Source organism: Dipodomys spectabilis, unplaced genomic scaffold (genome assembly GCF_019054845.1).
Source record: "Dipodomys spectabilis isolate Male_0828 unplaced genomic scaffold, ASM1905484v1 ptg000325l, whole genome shotgun sequence".
Lineage (NCBI taxonomy): Eukaryota > Metazoa > Chordata > Mammalia > Rodentia > Heteromyidae > Dipodomys > Dipodomys spectabilis.
Window position 1 is genome coordinate 727,932 of NW_024871002.1, and position 23,460 is coordinate 751,391.

At 41.4% G+C, this 23,460-nt stretch overlaps 1 protein-coding gene across 1 annotated transcript; it reads left to right on the forward strand.

Annotated features, from left to right (window-relative positions):
• The first annotated feature begins 911 nt into the window (after positions 1 to 911).
• Positions 912 to 23,315, forward strand: LOC122128224 (A-kinase anchor protein 17B-like). The gene is made up of 5 exons (XM_042702506.1): positions 912 to 989; positions 9,359 to 10,125; positions 13,534 to 13,664; positions 18,591 to 18,858; positions 21,567 to 23,315. The coding sequence occupies exons 2-5, from the start codon at positions 9,373 to 9,375 to the stop codon at positions 23,313 to 23,315; spliced, it is 2,901 nt and encodes a 966-aa protein (XP_042558440.1). The 5' UTR covers positions 912 to 989; positions 9,359 to 9,372.
• Positions 23,316 to 23,460: the final 145 nt, after the last annotated feature.

The following is a 23,460-nucleotide window of genomic DNA, read 5'->3' on the forward strand; positions in this document are numbered from 1 at the left end:
AATTCCCAAAGGCTCCATCTCCATCGTGGTTAGCTAGCCTCTGGTGTGCATCTGTGACCTCAGCAATGACAGAAAGCCTAAAAGTAGGTGGATACCTGGGCAGGAAACAGGGGATACTGGCTTAAAAATAACCAGTGTAGGCCTGGGAAGGTGGCTCAGTGGTAGAGCGCTTGCCTTGTATGCATGAGGCCCTGGGTTCGATTCCTCAGCACCACATAAGCAAAAAGAAAAAAAGCCGGAAGTGGCGCTGTGGCTCAAGTGGTAGAGTGCTAGCCTTGAGCTGAAGAGCTGAGGGACAGCGCCCAGGCCCAGAGTTCAGGCCCCACGACTGGACCCCCCCAAAAAATAAATAACCAGTGTAAAACATGGCTGGTGGTATGGCTCAGCAGTGTCATGCTAGCTTAGTAAGCAAGAAGCCCTGGATTTAAACCCAAAGATTGCAAGAAAGAAAGAAAGAGAGAGAGAGAGAAAGAGAAAGAAGGAGAGAAAGAAAGAAGGAGAGAAAGAGATAAGTAAGTAAGGAAGGAAGGAAAAAGAAAGAAAGGAAGGAAGGAAGGGAGGGAGGGAGGGAGGGAAGCAAAAATCACTATGAGGAAGAACGGGGAGGATGTGCAACCCAGTCTGTAGTAACGCAGTTTCTATATGATTTCTCTGTAGAATTCCTGCAGGAACTTGCCATAAGAATGAAAAATGACAGAGGTGTGGACTGTATCAATTGTATCCGGAATTGTTTCTAAAACCCAGAGCATAACCCAAATAAATCATGTTGGTAAATTTGTACAAGTGTTTATAGTTCACATGCTGTTCATGATTGAATTTATATGTATATAGTTGTTTTATTTATCATTCACTTCACTTTTAACTTTGGCCTGTTTCTCTCTGGCAGTGCTCTCTGGTGAGGATGCTACAACAAGGGAGTCACCATGAAGAGTTCCCATGAATTGTGGCGTCTTTGATCTTTGCTTTATTGACCACCTTTTTGGCATAAGGTACTGCTTAATAGTTTACTTTGTGGGACTTGAAGTCAAGTCAAATAAGGTCACTTTTAAGTTTTCAAAAATTGTTTTTTAAAGGTTGGGAAATGACTGCTATGCTCAGCAACTGCTTAGTAGTAGTACAAAACAAGATCCCATGCAGAGGCTGCTTCTGCCATCTAGGTGGCGCCTGGTAGACAGAATTTTGCTGGTAATTTTCAGACCGAAGATAAAACTGAGAAGCAAAACACTAGCAACTTCATAATATGTGTTCCCCACAAAGAATTCTATGATTTTTCACTGAGAGAGACAGAAAAAATATGGAAAATATGCAGCCACATTCCTTTAAGTCTTTTGTTTTTAAGACCTTTGTTTTTTTTCATGTCTGTGTTAGCAATATTGTGGTAAATTAATCCAAGTTATAAAGCAGCCTTCTTGCCTGGAGGTTTCTGGGAAAAAAAGGTGCATTTTAATACAGTATTGAAGAAAGGGCAAAGACTAGAAGACTGGCTAGACAGGTCTGCCAACTACTTTGTGCATATAGTTTTAAAAATAGCTCCCTTTCTTTCTATCATGGAATCATACCTGTATACACTAGCATAGAGAGTTATCTAATCCATTTTCACTGAAAGGCCTAACATAGACCTGTTCTAAGTTAATTTTTCTTTCTTTATTGTCTGTAGTGAGGCTTGAACTCAGGGCCTAGGCACTGTCCCTGAGCTTTTTTGATCAAGGCTAGTTTTCTACCACTTTGAACTACAGCACCACTTCTGCTTTTCTCGTGGTTAATTGGAGATAAGAGTCTCAAAGACTCTCCTGCCCAGGCTGGAGGTAAGAGTCTCACGGACTTTCCTGCCCGGGCTGGCTTTGAACCGAGATCCTCAGATCTCAGCCTCCTGAGTAGCTAGGATTACAGGTGTGAGCCACCTGTGTCTGGAGTCTGTCTGTCTGTCTGTCTGTCTGTCTGTCTGTCTGTCTATCTATCTATCTATCTATCTATCTATCTATCTACCTTCCTTCCTTCCTTCCTTCCTTCCTTCCTTCCTTCCTTCCTTCCTTCCTTCCTTCCTTCCTTTCTCTCTTCTGTTTTTATTTTAATTAAGAAATTCTTTCTCCAGCTTTAGTGAGATGTGATTGACAAATTAAATTTGTGTATACATATATGTGTATATACAGATATAGCACATATACACCATGAAATAATGACTACAATCAAGGTAATTAACACTTCTAGCACTTCATAAGGGTATTACTATTATTCATTTCTAGCTTTTTTTGAGGCACAATTGGCAAATACCAGTTGTAAAATGTACAACATATATTGCATAATTTGTTTTCTATTCCATGCAGAAACACTTTGCTTTTACAAACATTATCACATAAAGGAATCTTTAGGGTGATCTTTTGCCTAAAGGAAAAGAATACAGGAGGGCTGGGAAGGTGGCTCAGTGGTAGAGTGCTTGCCTTGCATGCGTGAGGCCCTGGGTTCGATTCCTCAGCACCACATAAGCAAAAAGAAAAAAGCCGGAAGTGGTGCTATGGCTCAAGTGGTAGAGCGCTAGCCTTGAGCTGAAGAGCTGAGGGACAGTGCCCAGGCCCAGAGTTCAGACCCCATGACCGGACCCAAAAAAAAAAAAAAAGAATACAGGAAAATAAATTGCCCCAAGAGATGACTTAGTATGAATCAATTTTCTTTGTTTCAAGATCAAAATTCTCCACACTAAACTTGCCTTAGAACTGAGTTTTTCTGAGTACTTCTAGAAGTTCTCTCTTCTAATAGGATTTTTGTAAATGTGTCATTGCTGAATAGCTATGTTTCCAAAAGTCTCTTTTCTTCTATGGAGAACTCCCCTGCAAGTATCCCCAATAATCCCTTTCAGGCTATATTAATTGGGAATTTGGTCATTTAGAGGATCATATAATTGGAATGTTCCTCTTATTGCCAAACTGAGTGTTGCTCATTTTAATGAGGTGGTTTTGAAATATTCAAAGTTCAGAGCATATGATCAGCTTGTTTTACAAGTGTTGTTCAGTTTAAAGAGGTGTCAGAAGACTTGAACATTCATCCATTGCATCTTGACTGAAGAGCCATGGAGTATTTTTGTTTAGTTAAGAGTTACTGGGAGGTGGGGGGGGGGGGCCGGGGAGGAGAACAGAAAAAAATGAGTTACTAGGATTCTACACTAGCCAGACAATTGGCAATTGGCTAAGTTGATTTGACCCAGATAAATGTTGGCTGCCCTAATGAGTTGTAAATATGTTGATATAATGTTGTGTATCTAAATGATTTCGAAATGATTAACTTCAAGTTTCAAAAGCTTGGACAGCTGGGCCCAGTAGCTTATTCCTATAATCCTAGCTACTTAGGAGGCTGAGATCTTGAGGATTGTAGTTCAATGCCAGCCTGGGCAGAAAAGTGCCTGAAACTCCATCTCCAAAATAACCAGCAAAGGTGGGTCTGAAGATGTGGCTCAAGTTGTAGAGAACCAGCCAAGCCAGTGTGAGTCCCTGAGTTCAAACTTTGGTACTGATTTAAAAAAAAAAATCTAAAAACATCTGGGTGCCGGTGGCTCACACCTGTAATCCTAGCTACTCAAGAGGCTGAGGTCTGAGGATCACGGTTCAAAGCCAGCCTGGGCAGGAAAGTCCGTGAGACTCTTATCTCCAATAAACCACTAGAAAACTGGAAGTGGCACTGTGGCTCAAGTGTAGAGTGCTCGCCTTGAGCTGAAGGGCACAGGGACAGCGCCCAAGCCTAGAGTTCAAGCCCCATGATAGTCAAAAAAATCTAAAAAGAAAAAGAGACACAACAAAGATCTAACTCGAGAGAGGATATGAAACTATGTAGATTGTCCTGTTCATTCTCCTCTTGCTTTTAAAATGTGCCTCATCCACATGGTCTTGCTAACACAGCCATGTTTTCTGAGAATCTCCTACAGACATTGTAGCTTGAAATATCTTAGTATAGAGATATATAAAATATGCTGCTAAAATACATTTTGTGTTATTGAATAACTATAGTTTTTTTAAGGTTAAAGAAGTCCCCCCTGGCCTCTGCAAAGCTGTTTAAAGAATAAGTCATCAGTAGGGTTGTCTGAATCATAAGGCTAGAAGAAAGATGCATGCATGCATGTGAGTTGGGAAGGCCATGGTTGAATATAACAAAATATAAGAATAGTTTTAAAAATCATTATTAAAATTTGACTTTTTTTTATTGGTTGTGGGGCTTGAACTCTGGGCCTGGGCACTGTCCTTGAGCTCTTTCACTCAAGGCTAGTGTTATACCACTTTGAGCACAACACAACTTTCTGTTTTCTGGTGGTTAATTGGAGATAAGAGTCTCACAGACTTTCCTGCCCAGGTTAGCTTTGAACCGTGATCTCAGCCTCCTGAGTAGCTAGGTTTACAGGCCCAACTGATTCAGTGAACCTTCAGTGCCCAACTGATTTTTAATATTATAGGGATCATAATTACAGCATTTGTTATAAGAGCCTTGTATAGAGTAGGCTTTTTAAATAAATTAATTGTTAAATTAATGGTTAAATAAATTAATTGTGCATATGACAATGATTGGTAAAAGGGATGGGAATTCTACAGTTATTTCAGTCAAAGCACAGGCTTAGGGCTGGGAATGTAGCTTATTAGTAGAGTGCTTGCCTAGCATGCATGAAGCCCTGAGTTCTGTTCCTCAGTCCCACATAAACACAAAAAGCTGGAAGTGGTGCCGTGGCTCAAGTGGTAGAGTGCTAGCCTTAAGCAAAAGAAGCTCAGGGACAGTGTCCAGGCCTTGAGTTCAAGCCCCAGGACTCAGCAAAAAAAAAAAAAAAAAAAGCCCAGGTTTATTAAAGGGAAAATTACAGGGCAAATCAGATTGTTCTAGGGTTAGTTTTAATTTGATCTCAGTGATCTTACCTGTTTTGGTAGATATAATTTGATTAATATATAATCTACTGTATAGTATATAATTTAAGGTAAGTCATATGCTTCAGTAAACAGGAACCTTGTGAGGAGAAAAGTACAAACTTTTTTGCACATATTTTCAAGAATGAAGCAGGGCCCTTTAATAGCTTTAAGTAGGTAAGAATCAGCATTTTAGCCTTGCAATTGAGAAAATATTCTGAGTTAGAGGAAAGCACATGTTAAAAGTTCAGTAGTGTATGAGTATTTTCCAAAAATACTTATTTCCATTATGTTACTAAATAAATTGGGGCTTAAACATTTGCAGATAGACCAATGGTTGCTAATAGCAGGGGATAGTTTACCAAGGGGCGTAGAAAATTTGGGGGTAGTGGTAGGTGTTTTTACTATCTTTATCATGGAGATGGTTTCATGAGCTTGTATGCATGTGTCAAAACTTATCAAAATGTATATTTTTGATACGTGTGGTTTACTGTATATCAATTATGTCTCAATAAAGCAGCTTTCAATGAGGTTCTAAGAATGAAACCGAGGGCTACCTGCATACTAGGAAAGCACTCTACCACTCTACCCCCAGCCCAAATCAATAAAGCAGTCATTAAAAATAAGTTTTTCTGTGGCCAATGATAAAGGTAGTATGGCAGTTGTCCAGTGATCCCTTGTTATACAAATTCCGAAACTCCCAGGCATCAGTCACCATTCATATAAACCTCAAGGATGGGGTCAGATGCTTCCAGCATTTACAGTGATGGCGGAGAGAGGGTTGGTACCATGTTGATCTGTTTGGGCCCTTTTCTTTTCTTTTTTTTTTCTTTTTGGTCCAAGACCAGGACTTGAACTTGGTACCTGCCACTTTTGCTCATTAGCTAGCACTCTACCAACTGAACTATGCCTCCAACCCCAAGGCTTGGTTATTTTCTCTCTCTCTCTCTCTCTTTCTTTCTTTCTTTTCCTTCCTTCCTTCCTTCCTTCTTTTCTCCCTCCCTCCTTCCCTCCCCTTCCCTCCCCTTCCCTCCCCTTCCCCTCCCTCCCTCCCTCCCTCCCTCCCTCCCTCCCTCCCTTCCTTCCTTCCTTCCTTCTTTCTTCCCTCCCTCCCTTCCTTCCTTCCTTCCTTCCTTCTTCCCTCCCTCCCTCCCTCCCTCCCTCCCTTCCTTCCTTCCTCCCTTCCTTCCTTCCTTCCTTCCTTCCTTCCTTCCTTCTTCCTTCCTTCCTTTCCATCTAAGACTGGGACTTAACTCAGTACCTACTGCTTTTGCTCATTGGCTAGCACTCTACCAACTGAGCCATACCACCAGCCCCTTTAACCCATTTTTTGCGACCAAACGGGTTTCAACTCAAGGTCTCAAGTTGGCTCATAGCTGGCCTTCCACCAATTGAGCCACACTTCCAACCTGGCATTTTGCTGGTTCATTAGAGTGAAAGTCTTTTGTACTTTTCTTCCTGGGCTGGCTTCAACTCTTAATCTTCCAGATCTCAGCCCCTGAGTAGCAAAGATTACAGTTGTGAGTCACAGGCACCCAGCTAAATTGCTTGTTGTTATTGTGTTTCCTTTTTTTTTTTTTTTTTTTACCAGTCCTAGGGCTTGAACTCAGAGCCTACGCACTGTCTCTGAGCTTCTTTTGTTCAAGACTAGCACTCTGCCACTTGAGCCGCAGTGCCACTTCTGGCTTTTTCTGTGTATGTGGTACTGAGGAATTAAACCCAGGGCTTGCTTGCTAGGCAAGTACTCTACCACTAAGCCACATTCCCGGCCCTGTTTCCTCTATTTTGAATCAATAAAAAGTGTACGAGGGCTAGCAGTGTAGCCCAAGGATGGAGCACTTGATGACATGTGTGAGGCCCTGGGCTTCATCCTCAATATAAATAAGCAAATGAATGAATGAATAAATATGTCAAGTAAAATGGTAAAAATCCCTTGTAGTATAGTCCCAATCCACTTTCTAGAAGAAATACAATTTGATGTACATCTTTTCAGATTTTGTATATATATGCAGCCATATGTATGCTTATCTTCTTTTCATGACTTCATTATATTGTTTTTACAAACACAATATCATATTGTACATCATTATTCTGCAACTTTCTCCCCCTAAAAGGTATCTTTGGCATTCTTCCTTGTCAGTCCTTCCCTCTCTTGCTTCCTCCTCTTCCTCCTCCTCTTCCTCCTTCCTCCTCCTTCCTCTTCCTCCTCCTCCTCCTCCTCCTCCTCTTCCTACTTTACTTTTCCTTAGTTTTTGGCTTGAGGTTTTAATAAGAAAGAAGTGTTACACTGGGAATTAATTGTGGCACACCTATGTGCCAAGTACTATAGTAGTGTCAGTGACATTTCTGTGGCCATGAAGCCATGGTATATATAAAAGCCTATCACTTGGTCCTCAATATTTTGTAATAGGATTGGAAAATTATCTTTTTATTTCTATTTTTTTTTGTGTGTAGGCCAGTCCTGGGGCTTGAACTCAGGGCCTGGGTGCTGTCCCTGAGCTTTTTTTACTCAAGACTAGTGCTCTCTTACTTGAGTCACAACTCCACTTCCAGCTAATTTTTGTCATTTAGTGGTGATAAGAGTCTGATGGATTTTCCTGCCCTGGCTGGCTTTGAACCTCCATCCATCCTCAGCTCTCATCCCCCTGAGTATCTAGAATTACAAGCATGAGTCACTGGTTCTCAACTATCTGGAAAGTAAGTTAATATGAATTATTAATAGATATTTAAAATCTAAAGCCTGGACTGGGAATGTGGTAGTGTGCTAGCCTTGAGCAAAAGAAGCTCAGGGACAGTGTCCAGGCCCTAAGTTTAAGCCCAGGTCTACAAAAACAAAGATCTAAAGCCTGTGAATAGCTGGGGAAAATATGAGAAGGACCAAATGTGTCAGTGTGTTACTGTCACTGGGAATTAGCAACTTGAGTTATCAGGATTTTTTTTTTTTTTTTGTCGGTCGTGGGGCTTGAACTCTGGGCCTGGGCATTGTCCCTCAGCTTTTCAGCTCAAGGCGAGCACTCTACCACCTGAGCTACAGCGCCACTTCCGGTTTTCTGGTGTTTTATTGGAGATAGGAGTCTCACGGTCTCTCCTGCCCGGGCTGGCTTTGAACTGCGATCCTCAGATCTCAGCCTCCTGAGTAGCTAGGATTACAGGCGTGAGCCACCAGCGCCCGGCTAAGTTATCAGGATTTTAAAGAGGCCATTTGTAAAATTTTATTGATATATTCTTTTTTTTTTCCCCCACGGGCCTGGGGCTTGAACACAGGGCCTAGGTGCTGTCCCTGAGCCTCTTTGTGTTCAAGGTTAGAGCTCTACCACTTGAGCCACAGTAACACTTCCAGCTTTTTCTGAGTAGTTTATTGGAGATAAGAATGTCATAGACTTTCCTGCCCGGACTGGCTTTGAGTCATGAGACTCCAGATCTTAGTCTTCTGAGTATCTAGGATTACAGGAATGAGTCACCAGTGATGACAATATATTCTTAAACTAAAAAATGAATTTATGTTAAATAATAATTACATATATAATGATATATATATATACATATGCACTATATTGATATTAAACAATAATTACATGCGTATAATGATAAATTAATATATATTGTATATATGAATATATGTATGTTATAGGCATGAGCCACAGGTGCCTGGAAAATTCAAGTTTTTAATCTACAAAAGGCAAAAATAAAACTTACGGAAACTATAAGCTAAGTTGGAAAATAAAAAGTGACACCTTGACATTTCTTTTTTGTTTTTCTTTTTTCTGTCAATTGTGGTGGTTGAACTCAGGACCTGGGCACATTTCCTGAGCTTTCTCTCTCAAGCCTAGCACTCTATCACTGAGTCTCAGTGCCACTTCTTCAAGTTTTCTTATCCACGTGATATATTATCTAATTCTTTGGTATCTTTCATCACTTTTGTAGTTTCCCTCTGATTGGTCTTCTGCCTATTTTGTTAGATTTCTACCAAAGTATTTCATTGATCTTGGTGCTACTATAAATGGCATTGTCATTTAACTTTCAAATTTGATTTGTTCACTGTGGACCCACAGGAAAGGTATGACTTTTCATATTAACTTTGTTTTCTACAACTTTACTATAATTGCTTATTAGTTCCATATAGTAAGGTATTGTTTTGGGTTTTTTTTTTTGTTCATTCGTGGGGCCCGAACTCTGGGCCTGGGCACTGTCCCTCAGCTCTTCACCTCATGGCTAGCGCTCTACCACTTGAGCCACAGCACCACTTCCGGCTTTTTCTGCTTATGTGGTGCCAAGGAATCGAACCCAGGGCCTCATGCATGCAAGGCAAGCACTCTACCACTGAGCTACATGCCCAGCCCCAGTAAGGTATTGTTTTAATTTTACCTACAGTATACTTCTCCTCTGTCAACTGGATCTAACTCCAGCAATAATAGCATCAGTTCATGGCCTCAATTTGTGTTTTGCTCTTTTTGTATTAAAAAATGTCTCTTTTGTCCTGTAAGGTGGTGTGGACACCATGACAGTCACAGTGGTGTATGATAACTCTGAGGCGACGGAGCTCTGCGCAGCTCAGCACCTCTACCTCAAGCCTATAGCAAAATTAATGATCAACGTCTTGCTCCCAGAGTGTGGAGAACCTGTGAGGCCCTTCTCTAACTGGGAAGTTCTTGACCAGCTGAAAAGTCTGATTTGTCCTGATCAATTCACTACAGTTCGACTCTCCAAGAGTACAAAAGACTTCATTCGATTTGAGGGTGAAGCAGAGACTCGAAGTTTGGTTCAGATCCTGAAGGCAAAGTTACATGGGAAGATCATCAAGCTAAATGGTTTGAAAACAGACTTAAAAGTAGTTGCTACAGATGCTCAGGGAGAATGGGAACATTTCCCTAAAGAGACAGAGGCCTTGGTGAGTGACGGAGCTGAGGAGCAGGACCATGATAGGAGTCCTGATTCCATATATTTTGAAGGCTTACCCTGTAAGTGGTTTGCACCTAAAGGCTCCAGTGGGGAGAAACCATGTGAAGAGATCCTTCGGGTGGTCTTTGAAAGTTTTGGGAAGATCAAGAATGTGGATATCCCTATGCTTGACCCCTACAGAGAGGTGATGACTGGTGATAGCTTTGGGGGTTTTAGCTTTGGCTTGCAGACTTTTGAGGCCTTTATACAATACCAGGAGTCAACTGACTTTATAAAAGCCATGGAATCCCTTCGAGGGATGAAGCTGATGCTTAAAGGAGATGATGGGAAGGCTCTGGCATGTAACATTAAGGTAGGAATTAATCAAAGCTGGAAGGACGCATCCAGGAGGACACCCAGCTCTGATCCATTGCTAATATAAAGGCTCATATTATTCTTTTTTTAAATTTATTTTTGTGCGGGTTCTTAGGCTTGAACTTAGGACCTGGGTGCTGTCCCTGAGCTTCTTTTGCTCAAGGCTAGTATTCTACCACTTAGTCCACAGTTCCACTTCTGCCTTTTTGGTAGTTCATTGAAGATAAGTCTCATGGACTCTCCTGCCCAGGCTGGCTTCAAACTGCGATCCTCAGATCTCAGCCTTCTGAGTAGCTAGGATTACAGACATGAGGCACTGGTGCCTGGCTTCATGTTATTCTTACTAACTGGAGGTTTAGGAAGAAAAACAATTCTCAGTTGAATACTCAGTCTTATGTTCTCAGGAATACTGCCAGCTGCGATTTAAAAATGATGGTCATTACAGTGTGGGTCTCTGTTCCAGTTTCTTGAGGGTGTTAAAGGACTATTGGCAATCCCTATGGAACTATCTCATATGCTGATTATGGTGGACAAATTGCCGAGAGAAGGATGTATACAGTGTGTAACCACAAGAGAACAGCTTATGACCTCATTACCCCTGAGGTCATAATTTTGACACGTTTTTCAGCATGTGTAAACTGCTAAAATATAATCCTAAACAAACTTGGATCCTTGATTTTTCAAACCAATCTATTAAATCTATCAATTCTGTCTATTTAATCATACCATACTTCATTGATGTCTGCAAGCTTTGGTCATCTTCCCCTGCTCTCCCCTCCCCCCGGTTTTTGGTGCTGATCCTAGGATTTGAACTCTTGGCCCAGGCACTGTCCCTGAGAATTTTTTTATTTTTCTCAAGGCTAGCTCTTTGCCACTTTAGCCACAGCTCCACTTCCAGCTTTTTGGTAGTTTACTGGAGATTAGAATCTCATAAATTTTCCTTTCCCAGCTAGGCCCTGGTGTCTCATTCCTGAAATCCTAGTTCCTCAGGAAGATGAGATCTGAGGATCACGGTTCAAAACCAGCCTGGGCAGGAAAGTCCATGAGACTCTTATCTCCAATAGACTACTTGAAAAAAGCTGGACATAGAGAGCTAACTTTGAGCAAAATGAGCTCAGGGATAGCACCCAGGTTCTGAGTTCAAGCCCCAGGACTGGCACACACACACACACACACACACACACACACACACACACACACACACACACACACACACACACACACACACACACACACACACACAGAAAAGAAAAAAGAAAAAAAAAACTTTCCTGCCCAGATTGGCTTTGAATGACAATCCTCACATCTCAGCCTCCCCAGAAGCTAGGATTACAGGTGTAAGCCACCTGTGCCAGCAATTTGAAATCTTTTAACTGAGCAGTAGAAAAGATGTGGCTAGCCCTCCCTTTTCTAAACATCAGCCTTAAGTTTGAATTTGGAATTTCAGCTTCCAGGGTGTGTGTGGGGGGCACTCATGTTTAAATGTATAAATTTAAATTATGAACTATTTAGTCAGACAAAAGGCTCCGGTATTGACTACCCTTATAAATAAAGCCATTCCAGTAAGATGAAGGAGAATTCTCCACTTGCAGTCTTCATCCTCATTCTTTTATACTTCCCTTCCATCCAAAGTAATATAGATATGAATTCATCATTATTTTTAAATAGCTATTTTCCCTGTTTTCGTTTATTCTTTATTATTTTCCATGGTGCTAGAGATCAACCCTGGGCCTTGTGCATACCAGACAAGTGCTCTACTACTGACACTTGTTATTTTTCTGTGTATGCTAGTCCTGGGGCTTGAACTTAGGTTCTGAGCACTCTCTCTGAGCTTTTTTTTTTTTTTTGCCAGTTGTGAGGCCTGACCTCTGGGCCTGGGCGCTGTCCCTCAGCTCTTCAGCTCAAGGCTAGCGCTCCACTTCCGGCTTTTTCTGCTTATGTGGTGCTGAGGAATCGAACCAAGGGCCTCATGCATGCAAGGCAAGCACTCTACCACTGGGCCACCTTCCCAGCCCATCTCTGAGCTTTTATTGCTTAAGGCTAGCACTGTATTATTTTAGCCATAGCTCTATTTCTGGTGTTTTGGTAGTTAATTGGAGATAAGAATCTCACAGACTTTCCTGACTGGGGTGGTTTTGAACCTTGATGCTTAGGTCTCAGCCTCCTGAATATCTAGTATTACAGGCGTGAGCCACTGGCGCCCAACTACATTTAGTTTTTAAGCAAATCGAATTCTCTCACTCAGCTTTATTTGAAGATTTGAAACATAGTTTAATAATCATGTTCAGTCTTACATTTTGTTGTTTCACTTTTCTTGCAGCTTTGTCACGTCCCCACCTCCCCATCCATTTCTTATCACACTTACTGACTACTTTTTTGTCTATGATGATTTTAAAAATATAACTTATGGGTGGGGATTGGAGGCAAAACAGGGAGAGAGTGAAGGAAAGTGAAACATTGTCCAAAAAGAAATATACTCATGGGCTGAGATTTGAGGATCGCATTCCAAAGTCAGCCTAGGCAGGAAAATCCATGAGATTCTTATCTCCAATTAGCCACCAGACAACTGGAAGTGGACCTATGGCTCCAAATGGTAGATCACTAGCCTTGAGTGAAAAAGCTCAGGGAGAGTACCTAGACCCTGAGTTCAAGTCCCTAACCACCACCATCAATAAAAAAAAAGAAATGAAATGTACTTATTACCTGACTTATGAAACTGTAACCTCTAATTATATATAAATAAATAAATATACATATATATCCAGTTGATTTTTATTACAAAGCAAAGGTAACAGAATTACATTTCTGCCTTGTGCCTATACTAGTACTGTGAGACTGCTGTTGGCCATATGTGACATTCTTCTAGGTTTTCTTGAGGTTCGATTAATAGCTCAATTTTGTATAAAGTTTCTTAACTTTATACAATGATCTGATGTTCTTATCCAAGGGTCTGCCTAAGAAAATGCTGGTGCCCAAAAGGAACTGCTAAGCTATTGGTGGAGAGGCAGGAGAAGATGATTTCAATTCATTTGGTTTTGAATTGCATGCATGTACTATCTGAGTTTTCTCTCACTGGTCTTGGATATACTCAGTCACCTGAAAAAAACAAACAATACAAACTTTCTATCTGGGAGTCAGTGGCTCACGCCTGTAATACTACCTACTCAGGAGGCTGAGATCCGAGGATCACAGTTGGAAGCCAGTCCAGGCAGGAAAGTCTGTGAGAGTCTTATCTTTAATTAACCACCCCAAAAAAGTTGAAAGTGGAGCTGTGGCTTAAGTGGTAGAGTACTACTAGCCTTGAGCAAAAGAAGCTCAGGGGCAGTGCCAAAGCCCTGAGTTCAAATCCCAGGACCAGCAAAAAAAAAAAAGCTTTCTAATAGAATATTAAACTGCTTTGGGGCAGGTTATGTTTGATACAACCAAACACTTCAGTGAAGGAGCTATAAGGAGGAGAAATCAAGAAAGGCTAAAATTACAAGAGTTGGAGGAAGAAAAGAAAAAAGAAAAGAGAAGAGAAGAGGAAATAGCTGAAAGGTGAGTAGACCCACTTTAACACAGGTTTGTTCGTGCCTTTGGTTTTTGGATTAATCCCTTTGGGTGAATAGAACTGATAGAAAATGTCGAACTGAGAGGTGTTGGTTCTGATAGAAAATTGTACTGAAGTCTGCAGTATGTCAATTGTGCTGTTCTTTTTTTTTTTTTTTTTTGGGTCTGGTCGTGGGGCCTGAACTCTGGGCCTGGGTGCTGTCCTTCAGCTCTTCAACTCAAGGCTAGCGCTCTACCACTTGAGCCACAGCACCACTTATGGCTTCTTTCTTTTTGCTTATGTGGTGCTGAGGAATCGAACCCAGGGTCTCATGCATGCAAGGCAAGTGCTCTACCACTGAGCCACCTTCCCAGCCCATCAATTGTGCTGTTCTAAAACCCAAATGACAAAACAGTTAAACACAAGAGGCTTTGAAAAAATATTTGTAAAGGAGAATAAGTAATGAATAGTAATGGAACTAGTCAGATTAAGATGTGTGGGATAGGGGCTGGGGATATGGCTTGGTAGAGTGCTTGCCTAGCATGCATGAAGCCCTGTTTTTGATTCCTCAGTACCACATAAACAAAAAAAAGCAAGAAGTGGCACTGTGGCTCAAGTGGTAGAGTGCTAGCCTTAAACAAACAAACAAACAAAAAGATCAGGGACAATGTCCAGGACCTGAGTTCAAGCCCTAGGACTGGCAAAAAAAGGTGTCTGGGATAAACAGTTTTTAGAAAGAACCAGGAACGTTTTTGTGGTTGTGGTGCTGGAGAAGAAACTTAGATTCTTGTATATGCTGGGTGACTGGCTGAACACTGAGCTACATCCTTAGAACGAGGAATTTAATAGGATCTTTTATAGGAAAATCTTAACCTACAGAATTAGAAATGTTACTAATTTCCCTGTAAGTTACCCATGTTATTTAACCTGTCAATTAAAAATAAAAAGACATAGGCCCAGAAAAGATTATCTTCTTTTGTGTGTGAACTGGTCCTGGGACTTGAACTCAAGTTCTGGCTATTGTCCCTGAGCTTTTGTGCTAAAGTCCAGTGATCTGCTATTTGAACCATAGCCTCCATTTCTGACTTTTTGGTAATTTATTGAAGATAACATTTGTGCGGACTTTTGTGCCTGGGCTGGCTTTGAACCTCAATCCTTATATCTCAGCTTCCTAAATAGCTAGGATTACAGGCATGTGTCACCGGCACAGGGCTTTGGAAAAGATTATCTTCTATAAGATGGTTAATAAGAGCCGGGCGCTGGTGGCTCATGCCTGTAATCCTAGCTACTCAGGAAGCTGAGATCTGAGGATCACCGTTCAAAGCCAGCCTGGGCAGGAAAGACCGTGAGACTCATCTTCAATAAACCACTCGAAAACCAGAAGTGGTGCTGTGGCTTAAGTGGTAGAGCGCTCGCCTTGAGCTGAAGAGTGCAGGGACAGTGCCCAAGCCCAGAGTTCAAGCCCCACAACTGACAAAAAAAAAAGATGGTTAATAATTAGAGTAATCCATAGTGAAGAAAGTCACAATTTGTTGGGACCCTTTTTCTTGTTAACTCAAATTATTTCTGTGAATTTAAGGAACTTTCCTTCCTTCCTTCCTTCCTTCCTTCTTTCTTTCTTTCTTTCTTTCTTTCTTTCTTTCTTTCTTTCTTTCTTTCTTTCTTTCTTTCTTTCTTTCTTTCTTTCTTTCTTTCTTTCTCTGTCTCTCTCTTTCTTTCTTTCTCTCTCCCTCTCTCCTTCCTTCCTTCCTTCCCTTCCTTCCTTCTTTCCTTCCTTCCTTCTTTCTTTCTTTCTCTCTCTCTCTTTCTTTCTTTCTTTCTTTCTTTCTCTCTCTCTCTCTCTCTTTTCTTTCTTTCTTTCTTTCTTGTTGCCATCAAAAGAAATTTTCTTATTTAAAAAAAAAATCCAAATGCTGGCATAATCCAGAAAAATTTAACAGGTTAATTTATAATTGTTATAAAATTGAACTGCTAAAACTTGTTCACTGAAACATTTTGACTTGCACTAACGCTTTATATTCTCACAGTTATATTAAAATCCACACACAAATGAAAATGGAAAAAACTGCCAATACCTGATTTTGTCCCACTGGCAATCATATACTTAGGTACTTTTGACTCCATGGGGGGAAAATGTCTAACATTCAGAACTACTGATAACAAGAAAAAGGGAGAGAAAAAAAAAACTTTGACAATGAAATGCGTCCCATCTTAGTGGATTCTTAAGCATGTTCTCTACATTTGCGGTGTGCTAGCTGGATACCTTTTGGCACAATTGTCACACACGTTTGGCATGGATAGCACACAGATTGATATCTTCAGAAAGGGCATCCAGATAGGCCTCACTTGCCTCCTGCAAAGCACCAATAGCTGCGCCCTGAAAGCGCAGGTCTGTTTTGAAGCCCTGAGCAATTTCTCGCTCGAGACGCTGGAAAGGGAGCTTGCAAATCAGAAGTTCTGTGCACTTCTGGTAGCGTCTAAGTTGACGGAGCGCCACAGTACCAGGCCTGTACCGGTGTGGCCTGGCCACCCCTCCAGTAGAGGGCGCACTCTTGCCAGCGGCATTTGTTGCCAGTTGTTTCCTGGGGGATTTGCCACTGGTAGATTTGCGAGCCATGGTATAGACAGGCTTTACTCACCCTCTCCCCTTCTCCTTCAGCTGGAGCTGGGCGAATGAGAGGCAGCGCTGGGGTGGTGGTGGTGTGGCGGTGGCCTAAGGAACTTTAATATTTATTTCTTTGAGCTTTTCATTATTTCTCAATTTAGAGGGACAGGCCAAAGCTATAGGGTTTTGAGAAACAATTTTATCTCTTGGCCCTCCTCTTGTATATAATTAATAACATTTACAAATAGACATAAGAAGGGATGACTGATCAAGATGCACTGAACACATATGAACATGTTAAATTGTGACCTCCTTATACAATCTTTTGAAGCTCAGAATTCTTTTGGGGGGGAGTGGTCGTGGGGCTTGAACTCTGGGCTTGGGTGCTGTCCCTGAGCTCCTCAGCTCAAGGCGAGTGCTCTACCACTTGAGCCACAGTGCCACTTCTGGTTTTCTGAATGGTTTATTGGAGATAAGAATGTCATGGAGTTTCCTGCCTGGACTGGCTTTGAACCGTGATCCTCAGATCTCAGCCTCCTGAGTAGCCAGGATTCCAGGCGTGTGGCACCGGCACCCGGCAAAGCTCAGAAAAATTGTTTAAAAGGAAAGAGAGTGAGATAAAGAGAACCTCACAGCCAGGCACAGGTGGCTCACGCCTGTAATCCTAGCTACTCTGGAGGCTGAGATGTTAGGATCACAGTTCGGAGCCAGCCTGAATAGGAAAGTCTGAGAGACTCATCTTCAGAGAACCACCAGAAAATCGGTGCTCTGATTCAAAGTGTTAGAGTGTTAGCCTTGAGCAAAAGAACTCAGGGACATTGCCCAGGCCCTGAGTTCAAGCCCCCATGACAGAGAAAAGAGAGAGAGACAGACAGAGACAGAGAGATGGAGAGAGATAGAGATAGAGAGACAGAGGAAGGAAGGAAGGAAGGAAGGAAAGAAGAAAGGAAGGAAGGGAGGGAGGGAGGAAGGAAGGAAGGAAGGAAAGAAAGAAAGAAAGAAAGAAAGAAAGAAAGAAAGAAAGAAAGAAAGAAAGAAAGAAAGAAAGAAAGAAGGAAAGAAGGAAGGAAGGAAGGAAGAAAAGAAGAAAGAAAAGAGAACCTTTCCATGTGTCCCTTATTTTTTTGTCTTCTGGGGTGACAGGAGCTACCTGAAGTCACAGTCAGGAAACTTGACCCCAATCACAGTACAATCCCTACCCCTCTAGTTTTCCGAGAGAATATTCCATTTACATAATGCTTTGTCTTTGGCCAAGTCCTGAATTCCCTTCCCACATTCCTGTAAGAACCTAACTAAATTAATTTTACTTGTCAGAAAAAAGTTTAATCTACAGTTTAAGCCAGCACCAGTGGCTCATGCCTGTAATCCTAGCTACTCAGGAGGCAGAGATCTGAGGATCATGGTTCAAAGCCACCCCAAGCAGAAAAGGCCATGAAACTCTTACCTCCAGTTAAGAAAACCTGAAATGGCACTATGGCCCAAGGTGGTAGAGGGTTAGCCTTGAGGGAAAAAGCCCAGGACCTGTCAAGCTCCAGGACTGGCACAACACACACACACACACACACACACATACACACACACACACACACACACTACAGTTTTCTAAGCCACTGGTGTGTGTGTGTGTGTGTGTGTGTGTTTTAATGATAGCAGTCTGTGCTAAGTAATATGTATCAAGGACTAGTTCTTTCCTGAAGATTTTCCAAGTCCTGTGACTCATCTTTATTTGCTTATTTGACATCAAACATAGATAATTTTGATCATAAGAAAAATGTAGTCACTTTGAAGTATGGGTCATGTAGTTCTTGTTTGTGGTTTGAGGTGTAAAAGGCTGGGGAAAGGGTGCTCCATTGAATTTTCTTCCCTCCTTCCCTCCCTCCCTCCCTCCCTCCCTCCCTCCCTCCCTCCTTCCCTCCTTCCCTCCCTCCCTCCCTCCCTGTGTGTGTCTTTCTCCCTGTTCTTTGTTTCTTTCTTTCCCTCCTTCCGTCTTTCCTTCCTTCCCTCCCTCCCTCTGTGTGTTTTTCTCCCTCTTCTTTGTTTCATTTTCCCTCACTCCCTCCCTCCCTTCCTTTCTCCATAACTGTACTTGGCAAAAAAAAAATTACATGGTGTCTTTCACTCTTGATTGATGCTTAAGTGGTTATTTTGTTTTGGTTTGATTTTGATCCTGAATTGCCAGTGAGTGCATGTTCCTACCTACCAGTAGAAGTGATAGATTCGTTGAAACTTCAATGAGCTCTGTGCCCTCAGTGGTGGTGGACGGGGAGTGGGAGTTAGGGAGGAGGAGATCAAATATCTTTTGAATGGTTTAACTTTCATCATTGTCCAGAAAGAGAAAAGATGAAGAGAGGAGAGCCCAGGAAAAAAGGAAGAAGGCCAAGGTCAGGAAGCAAGTCCTGAAGGAAAGGGATAGAAGCCGGCCAAGGAAGCTGAAGGTTAAAGCTAAACCTGAGGCACCCCAGGAGCCAGACTCTTCAGAGGAGTGGGAGGAGAGGAAGTACCTGCTGGCACAGAGGCGAGTTGAGGCTCTCCGCTTGCTACCAGTACTCCTGAAGAATATTTCCGTAAGGCTGTTTCCCAATTGCTCTTCAATGTTGGTAGGTACTATTCTTTTTGAGCCTCAGCCTTTGCTTCTAAGCATGGACTTATTTGAAAAAGATTCAGGCATTGATCACAGTTTCTTTTTAATTGGCTGATCTCTGATATTCTCAACTATGGATTTCCAAAACAGCTATCTATCTTCTCTAGAGCAGTTGTGTCTCCTCAACTTGGTCATTTTCATCCACCCCCATTTTATGTTTTGAATTATGAGTGTTTAGCTACTTTGTCTACTTTTCTAAGTTCCTAATGGATAGAACATAAAAAGATGCCTGGAGGAAGCAACGGATGGATGTGGAGGATAGGTTTGTAGACTATTAATTTGTACTTGTCCATTTATCTGTACTACATTTGGAGAGCCTTGAACTTTGTCACAAGTTTATGTTAGCCTAGTCTTGACAGATATTTGGTAAGTAATCTCTTATATCACAGAGTACTTGTTATATTTGCAGAATTTTTAGTTTTGAAAGGTGTTTCTCTCCTTTCCCGAGCTCATAAAGACAGCCAGACCCAGCAGATGTTCCAGATTAAAAGTCAGAAAGGCTCATAATGTGTTCATTAAAAAAATCCATATTCCAATGTTTTCAAATATGAAGAATGAATGCCATTGTTATTATGAACACAGTTAATTTTAAGTCTATTTGCCGTTTGGTCTTTTCTCACTGGTGTAGGTGATCAAACTTCATGAAATTAAGATCAGAAAAAGCTCACATTTCTGTTTATAATAAAACTAGGTGGCTTTGGCTTTTTTTAAAAAAAATTACCTTGATGACAGTCAACAATGACTCCTTTTAAAAAATTTCTTTCTCTAAATGGGTGTAGAGTCGAATCTTGGGTCCCATGAATATTTATATCTTTATGTGGTCCTCAGGTTTTAATTCCGGGTTGGAATAGGTAGGCACTGTTCCCCGATGTGTGACTGGTATCAGTGGGGATATATTACAGACTCTCCTGGAGCTTGTGGCATAGGCAGCATTTTTTAGCGGCTCATAGTTTAGAGAATAGATAGCATCACAAACTCAGCTGCAGGCAGAAGCACTGTTGTAGTAATCATATCAATTTATTTGATGTTGTTCTTTCTTTTTTTTGTTGTTGGTCATGGGGCTTGCACTCAGGGTCTGAGTGCTATCTCTGAGCTCTTTCATTCAAGGCTAGTGCTCTACCACTTTGAGCCAGAGTGCAGCTTGTTTTATTTTCTTTTTGTGCATGCCTGGGGATAGAAGCCCTGTCCTTACACACAACAGACAGGTGTTCTAACACTGAGTTAGTTATACTCCCAGCCTTGATGTCTTCTTTCTTAATGAGGCCAGTGAGGTAGTACAACTTAGAGACACTGTTACTTGCAATCTATAGTAAGAAACTGGATTATTAAACTAGGAAAACATTACTGGACATTAGTGGCTCAAGCTTGTAATCCTAGCTACACAGGAAACTGAGATCTGAGGATCAAGGTTCAAAGCCAGCCAGGGCAGGAAAGTCAGTGAGATTCTTACCTCCAGTTAATCACAGAAAAGTCCAGAAGTGGAGCTGTGGCTCAAGTGGTAGAGCGCTAGCCTTGAGTAAAAAAAAGGAGCTCAGGGACAGTGCCCAGGCCCAAAGTTCAAGCCCCAGGACCACCACCACCAACAACAAAAACAACAAAACAAAAACAAGAAAAAACAGGACTGGATGCCCATGCTCATGCTTATGATTCAGGAGGCTAAGGATTGCAGTTCAGAGCCAGCCTGGGCAGGAAAGTCTGCAAGACTCTTATCTCCAATTAACCACTAAAAAGCCAGAAGTGGCGCTGTGCCTCAATTGGTAAAATCTCAAGGACAGGGCTGGGAATGTGGCTTAGTGGTAGAGTGCTTGCCTAGCATGCAAAAAGCCCTGAGTTTAATTCCTCAGTACCACATGAACAAAAAAGCCAGAAGTGGTGCTGTGGCTCAAGTGGTAGAATTCTAGCCTTGAGCAAAAGAAGCTCAGGGACAGTGCCCAGGCCCTGAGTTCAAGCCTCAGGACCGCCAAAACAACAATAACAACAACAGCAGGGAGAAGCCGGTGCCGGACGGCTCACGCCTGTAATCCTAGCTACTCAGGAGGCTGAGATCTGAGGATTGTGGTTCAAAGCCAGCCCAGGCAGGAAAAGTCTGTGAGACTCTTATCTTATCTCCAATAAACCACTCAGAAAACTGGAAGTGGCGCTGTGGCTCAAGTGGTAGAGCTCTCACCTTGAGCTCTTCAGCTCAAGGACAGCGTCCAGGCCCCCAAGTTCAAGCCAGCAGAAAAAAAAAGGAAAACATTAATTTTTTGTCAGTTGACCTTTTTTAGAGACACATTTTACCCATCAGTCTTTTCTTGTACTAGAATTTTCTGACAGAACAATTAAATGTTTCTTATTATTCTTTGTCTCTCTAATACCTAGATCAGTAGGTCTGTCAATTTTCAAACAAATGATGAAAGCATTTGTGTTTCGTAGGCCATGTAGAGCATTGGTGCTTTCTGATATCAGGATGAACCTAGACCTAATAAAAACAGCTCATATTAATCTCAAATATTTAATGCATTACTTCTTGTTTCCACAATATAATGTTGTTGTTACTTACTTTGGCTCTGTCCCAGATATTAGAAGTCTCTCCAAAAAATGTCAGAGAACCTATTTTGCTTTGGAATTCTGTACTGTTGCGTTTTTCATGTAAGTTTATTAACATTGTTTTTTCCTCTAAAGGGATCCACACAGTTTAACCCACGGAAGGTTGATATTACAGACCAGGAAATGAATTATATTCCAAGTACCACAAGCACTCTGGAGGAAGAAGAGTTAAACACTCAGCATCTTCTAAATCTAGAAGAAATGCCAGAATATCAAGTCACCAAATCAGACAACAAAGGAAAACAAAGCAAGAAGAAAAATGCTAGCGCTTACTTACACAAATCTTCCCACTGCTCTAGAAGAAAAAAGTTGAGATCTTCAAGTGGAAAAGGGAGAAGAAAACCATTAACTGTTGGAAACAATTACCGTTTTATCTCAGACCACAATTCCCTGTGGATTACAGTGCTTCAAGGTCAGTCTCTTGAAAAAGGAGGCTCCTACAAGTCTAATGAATCCTACTCTTCCACACTAACTGAGCTAGACCATGGAAGGAAACAGAAGATCTATGAAACAGATGAATTTATTGACTATCTATTAAACTACTATCAGACTCCAAAATATGCACGTATTGTAGGAGCAAATTATATAATGAGAGCATGTGAGTGGCAGAGGGACATTGAAGCTAAGGGGAATGGACTTCAGATTACTTTGAGAAAACATGAGTGTCACTCAACCAATCTGAGCCACGTCGAAAACCTGAAAAGGAGAGAAGAGGCTCAAGACAATGATTACTGGTCAATAGTATGTACTCAAGATCCTGAACATAAACCACAGAAAAGAAAAAAGGTGGATTATACCAAAGAGTGTACATCGAATGCAGCTGGTGATCCACTATATCTAACTGATAAAGAATGCCATCTTGTGGAAAAGATTCACATTCACCAGAATGAAGATTTCCAACCCAGAAGGAAATATCAAGTTTCCTCACCCATCAGTTCAGGAGACTTGGATTTGCAGCTGACAGATTTCTTTGGGGAATTTGGTGATCCGCTGTCCCCAATTGTAGGAGAGCGCCATCTGTTGGAAAAGAGTTACATTCACCAGGACGAAGATTTCCAATCAAGAGGGAAAAGTCAAGTTTCCTCACCCATCAGTTCAGAAGGCTGGAATTTGCAGTTGTCAGATTTCTTAGAGGAAATTAGTAGTAATTCCGAATGCTTCAGTGAAACTCTCAGTGTGAACAAAGAAGAAAAAGAGGAATCTGGGGCTACCTATCCTAAGTCCTCTGAAAAAGAAACTCTTGACACTAGTGAAATAATCACTGGCAAACAAAAACCTAGGTCAAGTGAGCAGACCTTGTATTCCAAATGGCATGATGATGAAGAAAAATACTCAAAATACAAACTTCCACCACCAAGCAAGAGGTCTAAATATGAACTGAGATGTTCGAGGCTTACGGAAGAGAGCACTTACAGCATGGATGAGAACAATAGCAGAAAAAGGAGAAACCTAGCTCTCAAACATTCCTTTGGTGAAGGCTCTTATCAGGAATACAGTTCCAGTGACCAATTAGAGGGCATTAGAAGAAAGAACAGGAGGGCGAGTCATAGTATATCAGACCAGGAAGTAGATGTTAGACCCTCTCATGGGCCAATAATGCCATCAAAAAATTCCAATGCTTACTATTTGGAATATTTTCCCCAAAGAAGAGAGAGTCCTGTGAAATCAGAATATAAACAAGATGCAAAAAGGCTTAAAAGATATGAGACTTCTGAAGATTTCATGTTTGATTGTGATGATTATTATATTACACCTAGCAGACAGAAGGATACTGACTATAGGAGATATTTAGGAAATGACAGCACTAGTTCTTCATATTTTTAAATGTTTTGATGGCCACTTTGAGTCAGGAACACCCTTATTTACAATACATAATTAATAAGAAGAAAAATGTAAAACCAAATATAGCTATGTAGTTAGTAACTACAGAGCAAGAGCTTGAGCAGGATCAAAAACAAAAACAAAACAT